At 38.6% G+C, this 8,989-nt stretch overlaps 1 protein-coding gene across 1 annotated transcript in view; it reads left to right on the top strand.

Moving 5' to 3' along the window:
- The first annotated feature begins 1,223 nt into the window (after positions 1-1,223).
- Positions 1,224-8,989, top strand: part of LOC106872268 (apolipophorins) — a 10,802-nt gene continuing 3,036 nt past the window's right edge. Inside the window, exons 1-9 of the mRNA XM_014919193.2 lie at positions 1,224-1,274; positions 1,843-2,003; positions 2,555-2,779; positions 4,030-4,182; positions 4,679-4,880; positions 5,279-5,534; positions 6,205-6,370; positions 6,915-7,232; positions 8,163-8,663. Of these exons, the coding sequence (XP_014774679.1) occupies positions 1,914-2,003; positions 2,555-2,779; positions 4,030-4,182; positions 4,679-4,880; positions 5,279-5,534; positions 6,205-6,370; positions 6,915-7,232; positions 8,163-8,663 (1,911 nt within the window). The 5' untranslated portion in view covers positions 1,224-1,274; positions 1,843-1,913. The remainder of the gene's footprint in view (positions 1,275-1,842; positions 2,004-2,554; positions 2,780-4,029; positions 4,183-4,678; positions 4,881-5,278; positions 5,535-6,204; positions 6,371-6,914; positions 7,233-8,162; positions 8,664-8,989) is intronic.

Below are 8,989 nucleotides of genomic sequence, written 5' to 3'. Positions count from 1 at the left end.
ATATATATATAGAGAGAGAGAGAGAGAGAGAGATAGTGACCAGAATTCACCAAATGATTTTTGCCTTTTGTCACAACTGTTGTAGTTTTAATTAAAACTGTTCATGGAACCACATCGGAGTAACCACATCTTAACATGAAGATTTTGTACATAAACACAAATAATGTTTTCTCCTTCTCAAATCCTAAAAACATTCAGTGAAGGCAAACGATAGACAGAAAGGAAATATTCCATAAATTTCTCCCAGACAGTAATTAACTTAATTATTCATTTTAGTGTAATAGCTTCCTTTGTAATATATCTAACTGAAGATTCTTTAAAAAGACGAAGGAACATAATGTGTGATTACAAAGAACTAAAAACTGCAAGAACTTTGCCGTAAAGAAAATCATTACACTGGAGTGGGAAGTAGTTTGCTTTGTAACCACATGGTTCTGGGTTCAGTCCCACTGCATGGCACCTTGGACAAGTGTCTTCTATGATAATAGCCCTAAATAGATTTGGTAGAAGAAAACTAAAAGAATCCCATTGTATATATATATATATATGTATGTATGTATGTATGTATGTATGTATGTATGTATGTATGTATGTATGTCACCATTGTTTGACGGCTGGTGTTGATATGTTTATACTCGTTATTACTTACCAAATATGTAACCAGGGTTTAAAAAAAAAAATTTGCTCGACTAAACCCTTCAGGGTGCTGCTCCATCATGGCCGTATCCCAATGATTGGAACAAGTAAAAGTCAAAAGATATATTCCTATATGTGAACACTTTGTGGGCCTTTTTGTATTCCTTGATTTCAAATTCAAATGTTTAATCTCACTTCACATTGTGAGGAGATAGTTATCTCCCTTTGTATTAACGCCCATCCAGAGGGCACCACGTGGATAAAAAGGGGTCGCATTGTTGTATGAATTGTGAAGGACATTTTACGGTGTCATATTTTCTATATCCAGGTTTGGGTTTGACTCTTACATAAATATCTGGAGTTGACTCCCACCGAAATATTTGGGTTTGACTCTTACATAAATATTTGGGTTTGACTCTTGCGTAAATATTTGGGTTTGACTCCCACATAGATATTTGGGGTTGACTCCCACAGAGGCATTTGGGGTTGACTCCTACATAAATATTTTGTACATCAAATGCATGAACGTCTCTCCACCTCAATTCCTCTAAATTAGATTTGTGTCATACTTTTTCTCTTTCCAGGTCCAATAAAGACAATCCAAGCAGACAATACACTCTGCTCACAAACATGCACAGGTAAATATCTTCCTTTACTAGACAAGAGTGGTGGTGACTACAGCCATGCTGGGGCATTAGTGTCACTATTGAGAATTCCATATACTGACCGATCAGGTTCAGCTATTTCCACATATATGTACATATATATATATGTGTGTGTGTGTGTGTGTGTGTGTGTGTGTGTGTGTGTGAAAGCACTTGGCTTAGTGACTAGAGATATTCACCTCATGATCATAAGCCACTGAGTCCAATTTTCGATGGCACATTGTATCCTTGAGCAAGGTATTTTCATTTCACATTGCTCCAGTCCACTCAGCTGGCAAAAATGAGTTGTACCTGTAATTCAAAAGGGGCCAGCCTTCTCACATTCTGTGTCATGTTGAATCTCCCTGAGAACTACAATAAGGGTACACATGTCTGTGTGTATGTATGTACATATATACTTACATATATATGTGTGTGTATATGTATCTGTAAATATATATGTATGTATATATATATATGTATATGTATATGTATATGTATGTGTGTGTGTATGTATGTATGTGTGTGTATATATTTAATGGCAATGCATTTCTCTCTGCAGAAAACATCAAATTCCAATACCGACCCGGTTTCATTTATCAATACAAATACCATGCCCAAACCACAAACAAAATGAACGGTGCTACCAACAGCGAAGCCACGATGACAATTGATGCCAATGTTCAGATTGAACCCGTGTCTACATGTTCACTCCTTCTGAGGGTAAGCTTTCGTTTCTACCTGGACCGTCTATCTTGCTGATAAACCTTCCTCAAAATCACACCATTCTGCCTCATACAATGTAAGGCATGTTACATAATGTAGTCCTAGATACACTATGCCTAAATAAAAGATACGGTCATGGCTGGAACGCCTTTGATCGTTGGTCTGTCTGAATCCCCCCCCCCACTATCGCTCGACAGACGACGTTGGTGTGTTTACGTCCCCGTAACATAGTGGTTCGACAAAAGAGACCGATAGAATAAGTACTAGGCTTACAAAGAATAAGTCCTGGGGTCGATTTGTTCTACTAATAGCGGTGCTCCAACATGGCCGCAGTCAAATGACTGGAACAAGTAAAAGAGTAAAAGAATATGCAAGGGAGATAACTGCAATAAGATTAACCGAACACTATTTGGAGGGAAAAAAGCAAGACAGAAATGAAGAGCTCCCCCCCCCCCTTCTAGAAATCTATCGATGACAGTTTAGTAATAAATGTCTGACAGCTCTGTCGTTTCGCTCTTAATGTTATCTTTTCTTTTTCCCTTTTACAGGTGACAGACGCCAGTCTTCAGAACTCAGGCGATACTTCGCAACGCCAAGTATTCAATGATGCCATCACCAGATATCCTTTGAAATTCACATTGCAAAATGGAAGAGTTGAAGATATCTGCCCAATGTCTGAAGAATCCGTATGGATTTTGAACATCAAACGTGGTATCCTGTCGGCTTTCCAAAACTCCATGGACACTTTGGACAGAGATGTGAACATAACTGAGGTAAGTGCAAACACGTGACTCATTATCAAGATCTGTATCGCCAAACGTTGTAGTAGGGCATGGATGGGATTAATTGAAGCTGGCCGTTTGCTACTGGTCACCCTGTGGAAGCACGAAAGTTTAAGGTGTTAGCTTTAAAATCTTAAGGTCGTAGCTTCACTTCTCGGACTGGGTGGTTGCGAGCTTAGGCAAAACACGTCATTTAAAGTTGCTGCGATGCACTCAGCAGATGACGAATACCAGTCCAGAGCTGACGCAGAGCTCTGCCCCCATTTTTATCCCTTCTCTCTCTTTTTGGCTGTCTGTCCGTGTGTCTCAATCCAACGATCACATACTCGATGTTTTGTTAGGTGAACAGCAGAAAGGCCGAAAGCATAATTATGACTGCGCGTGACTACACGGGATTTAAAATAAACAGTGATGGTCTGGTATAGATTACCAGGTCACACTCATGAGCCATGCCTTATCTACAGTTTCTCACAGTTCGTTTGTTGTCATGAGGTTCCGTGTTCAATTCCAGAGCTGGACGATTTGGGCAAAAAAAATTTTATCATAATTTCAGGCAGACCAATACCTCGTCAGAGAAATTGGGTGGATGGAAACTGAGTAGATTTTACCCAGATGGGTAAATTGTACCCAGGACTCAATGACTCAGTCTTCTAATATGTTGTTATTGTCTGAGGATTACGTTTAGGCAGGGCTGCTCTGTGGTTAAGGAGCTAGATTTGCGACCACGAAGTTTTGGATTCAGCCATGCTGTGTGGTACCTCAAACAAGCGTCATGAACAAGAAATTATCTTTGGATTATTTCAGAAGAAGAATGACAATAACTTCGCAAATTACGAAAGCTGGCTTCCTGATGGTGCACAAAGATGTTATATATGTATATAGAAAAATGTTATTTTATAACTTGCGGTTAGCAGCTGGGGTTGTGTATACGAATATAATTCCAAATTTAGAGAATGGATAAAATCCAGGCTACATATGTTTCATAGCTAGCAGACTCTTGGAAGTAGTAATTATCCAAACGAAGGTTCATCCGTTTGCTACTCGTCGGACCAGTTCCTATGTGCACGTGAATGTATATATGTTCATTGCCTGTGTAACTCTTGCTCATCAATCAACCGATCGATCAATCAATCAATCAATCAATCAATCAATCATTCAATCTGTCTATCTATCTATCTATCTATCTGTAATTGTATGGTTGCTATTCTTACGGTATACATTCTTCGTTATCTCTTTTTCAGACTGACGTTGTAGGCAGTTGTTTGACCAAATACAACGTGAAGGACAGCAACGGCCAAACAAAGACCATCATGAAGAGCAAGGACTTGCTCAACTGCAACGACCGAGAGTCGTATCGTGTGGCCATTCAGTCAGTCAAATACAATGTCCCATCAGTAAGTAGAAAGTCCCAAGATACACACACACACACACACACATATATGTATATGTATGTATGTATGTATGTATGTATGTCTCTTCTATTTTTTAATTATAATAAATCTTCCACTGAGGAGGAGGGAGCCGGTTTCTATCAATGCTCCGTCTTTGAGATGTTGTTAACACAGACAAATTCACATTTGGAACTTTATAAAAGTCTTGCATATTCTTACTGTTCCACTCACAGATTGCAATTGTAATGTACGAATCAGCCGGTCGATTTCCCTTTCTGAAAATCTCAGTTTATCTAAATTCTCCTCTGTGTGTGTGTGTGTGTGTGTGTGTGTGTGTGTGTGTGTGTGTGTGTGTGTGGGTGTGTGTGTGTGTGTGTGTGTGTGTGTGCATAAAATGACTAAATTTGTCGTGTTTACCCCTGATTAAATGTTAAATATAAAAGCAGTGACCACCCAACCTGAAAATTCCTTTCACTATTTCTCTCTCGTCCTCTTCCAGAATGTGAAATCACTCCCTCTGATGAAGAGTTCTTCGGAATGCAGTCAGACGTTGGACATGTCCAGTAACATCATGATGAAGTCCGTTTGCGTTGAGGAACACATCTTCCGCCCATTCTCCAATGGCAACAGTGGCGCAATGACCCATCAGAGACAAGTGCTGACTTTCGTCGACAGACAGCGTCCAATTGTGCAAACCTATGGTAAGCTCTTACTCTATAACACCATCGAGACAATGAGATAATATATTCGGTTTGAATGTGCATATAAAGGATCTTATTTTATAATGGCCACTACAACCTAATGATACCAATTAGCAATAACAGTTTCTGGGGGTTGCACCAAGCTGTGCCGCTGTAACATAGGATAGTAACAATAATAATAAACCGTGGATGGAATTTATAATTATTTTAACGCACTGCTACGCGCGTTTCCACAAATCACATGTTTCTTAAGATCATAGTCCGTAGTGTATATATGTATATATATATTATCCCTTCCTTCTTAACTAATTGGCCCCTTTGTTGTGGTCTAAATATAAATTTTATCTATCTTTTGTCGATATTTTTATGAAACTGTGTAACACCACCATTTTTTTCAGAACGCTACGGTTACAGAACCAATCTGTTGTTCCAACATGAACATGGCATGCCCAACCAAAGAGATGCTGAACAGACCATTCTGTCCAAGCTGCAAGAACTCTGCCAAGTAATGAAGGATGACGTCAGACCCGAGTTACCGAAAATGGTGAACAATCTGATTGACAGTATGAGACACGTGGATTCTGGGATTTTGAAGAAGATCCACAACAAAATCTCCAGGACCAGTTTCTGCCAACAAAACATCGAAGTACCAAAGTTAGTATTTATATGATTAAACCGATTATGTAATTAGAACCTTTGTCTTCAGTTTTGAACTCAGTCCTTTTATTAGCATTTTGGTGGACCTTTTCTTATCATTCCCACTTCATTATCTTCTTTCCCGTTACCGCCATCCGTACTTATATAATGCAGGGTAACTGTGTACCTCTTCTATGGCGAGACACCTGCACCTGTCTCTCAATCATACTTTAGTCTTTCAACCTCTGGCATAAAACCACCTCTCCTAGTAAAGCTCCAGTCAGTCAAGGGGTCTATTTGCTTGTTTTGTGAGTTTTTTGGTGACCTCACTAATGCCAGTGCAAACGTAAAAAGCGCCCAGTACAATATTATAAACTGGTTGGCGTTAGGAAAGGTAACCATTCACAGAAACCATGTTATTACTAGACATTGGAGCGTGATGCAATCTTTCAGTTCGTTGGATTCTGTCAAACTCCCCAAACCCTGCCAGCGGAGAAAACAGACGTGAAATGCCGTTGATGAGGTTGATGACACACATATATAGATATAGATACACGTGCATACAAATGTATGCATATGGGAGTGAACAGAAGAGGACGCTAAAATAAGAAAAATAGATATAAATGTATCTTTAACGGAAAGCCAGTTTAGCTCAAGTAATTTGTTATACCGATTTTCCGCTTTGCAGGAAGTACTTCTTGGATGCCATTCCAATGGTAGGAACAACAGCTTCAGTGCAGATGATTCAAGACTTGATCTCTCGAAAACATGTTACTGGTGCTGATGCTCAGCTGTGGCTTTTATCTCTTTCCTTCATTCACCATCCTTCAAAAGAAATGATTGCTGCAATCTCGGTAAGAAAGTTTCTCTTTTAAAACTTCCACAGCACCAAACAGTGGCTCTCACTTAATACAAAAAGTCCTGACTTTTTTCCTTCTCTCACCTTCTAAATCAACCCATGTAATTTTGACCCCTAATGTCATCTGTCGATACCGTTGTGAAATAGACCGCTTTGGTCTTAAAACTTACCAACCCTTTCAGCAGTAAGGGTCATCAAATGTTTTGCACTCTGTGAAAGCCTATTGTAGCATGCAGCTCCTATCTATCTATCTATCTATCTATCTATCTATCTATCTATCTATCTATCTATCTATCTATCTATCTATCAGTCTCTCTGTCTGTCTATCTATTACTATATACATGACTCTCATCAATCTACGAATTTATCTAGGTGCACAAACTTCATTAACTTTAATTATCAACAACTCATTTACTCCGAGTTGGATTGTAATTAATATTTTCTCGTTCTTATTTTATTATTATTATTATTATTATTATTATTATTATTATTATTATCATCATCATCATCATCATCATCATTATTATTGTTGTTGACAGCCTCTCCTGGACGACAGCGACATTTCTGGAAACACCATCTTGGCCGTCTCATCTCTTGCCAGTAGTTACTGCAGCGTCAGGCCCAACTGTGGCGCTGACATTGAAATCAACGATCTCGTTGGAAAGTTGGTTCGAATGATCGGCAACTGTGACCAATCCAACTCAAAGACCATCCACGCTCTCCGTGCCCTTGGAAACATCGGCCACACTGCCCAGGCTGTTTCTCGTTTATCCAGATGTTTCAGTAAGAAGAGCAACCCAATGGACGTTAGAGTTTCTGCTATTGATGCATTCCGTCGTATACCTTGTGACGCAATGGTGAGTGAGTCTTACAAAACATGTTATCGTTTGATATCGTTTTTTGGGTTTTTTTTAATCTTTCGGTAGAAACTCAATGATTGTGTTTTGGCTTTTAAACAATGTTATATTCTAAGCTCTTTAAGATAATTAGAAAATAGTTCAGTGTAACAGCTTCTGCATATTTTAACGAGGATATGCCGCAGAAAGTTTGTGACTGCGGTATTGGCCTCGAGATAATATCTGCTACTGATATACTTCAGAGCTAAAAGGCACAGAAACATATCGGCGTTGGTGGAGTTGTTAAATCATGATTTCTGTGTCTTTGCGCACCAGCTGTAGCAAGTCTCCACTATTATCCGAACGCTGAAAGAAATTTTGCTTCTGGAGATAGAAAAAAAAATAGTGATTAACAAATCACTGTCGAATTGCGAAAAAATTCGTTATTAGTGATGGAAGCAGTATTAGATAAAAATAGCATTATGATCATCTTACTTAACGTGGATATATATAGAAATCCACAACACTGCACTATTCGTATATTTGTGTGTGTGTGTGCTCATGCGCACTAATATACCACACTCGTGGAAGGCTACCATTTTGTAGAAATCCACAAGTTACATATTTCAGCTTTAATTAGTCCTGCATAGAAATTAGCTCCCTTGTATGCTAATATGTTAGATATTCGCATACATCACAGGGAAGAAAAGCTATCAATCCTTTGGTTAGATTCTGTGTCTATTACTCAATATCCCAATATATTTTGAAATAGAGATAATCCAACACGTAACATTTGAATAACCAACAATGGTGAAACTGTGCAGTAATGGAAACGTAACAAATATTTTATAGTGTTTAATAGACTTTATTTCTTAAAAGTTAAACTAAATTTGGGTATATAAATATATAAATATATATATATTTGTTTTTTTTTCTGTGTTCTTTCTTCAGCGCTCAGATTTGATGGGTGTTTTCAGTGACGTAACTGAAGACTCTGAGATTCGAATCAATGCTTACCTCGCTCTTATGAAATGTCCCAATGAAATGATACTCATAGATTTACGAGATATGCTGCAGAAGGAAACATCAAACCAAGTTGGATCTTTTGTGTGGTCGCACTTGACAAACCTGATGGAAACATCTGATCCTCATCTCCAACACATCCGATCAATTCTTGAGGACGAGAACCTAAAGAAAGAATTTAACCTTGACAGTCGCAAGTTCTCTCGCAACTATGAGGGATCTTTCTTCTTCGAGAGTATCAATACTGGAGCCAAAATGGACAGCAATGTCATCTTTTCTTCCAAATCTTTCATCCCACGTTCTGCTAACCTCAATTTGACAGTCGACCTCTTCGGACACGCCATCAACATTTTGGAAGTCGGTGGACGTATCGAAGGTGTTGAGAAATTCCTGGAAAAATACCTCGCATCCTACAAGGTGTCAAAAGACGTACGTATGACGAGTTCCAACATTACCTTCTAGATTACTCAATCCCCCCTCCTTTTCTTGTCCCAAGGCCTGCCAGCCAGCCAGCCTGTCTGTCTGCCTGTATGTATGTATGTATGTATGTACGTACCTACGTACGTACGTATGAATGTATATATGTCATTCTGTCTGATGGCTTGTGAGTTTGCCCTATCTCCCATTCACGCATCTATCTATCTATCTATCTATCTATCTATCTATCTATCTATCTATCTATCTATCTATCTATCTATCTGTCTGTCTGCCTGTCTATATATATATATATATATATATATATATATATATATATA

Source organism: Octopus bimaculoides, chromosome 28, assembly GCF_001194135.2.
Source record: "Octopus bimaculoides isolate UCB-OBI-ISO-001 chromosome 28, ASM119413v2, whole genome shotgun sequence".
Taxonomy (NCBI): Eukaryota; Metazoa; Mollusca; class Cephalopoda; order Octopoda; family Octopodidae; genus Octopus; species Octopus bimaculoides.
The sequence above is the reverse complement of the archived record's forward strand: the minus strand, read 5'-3'. Positions and strand labels throughout refer to the sequence as shown.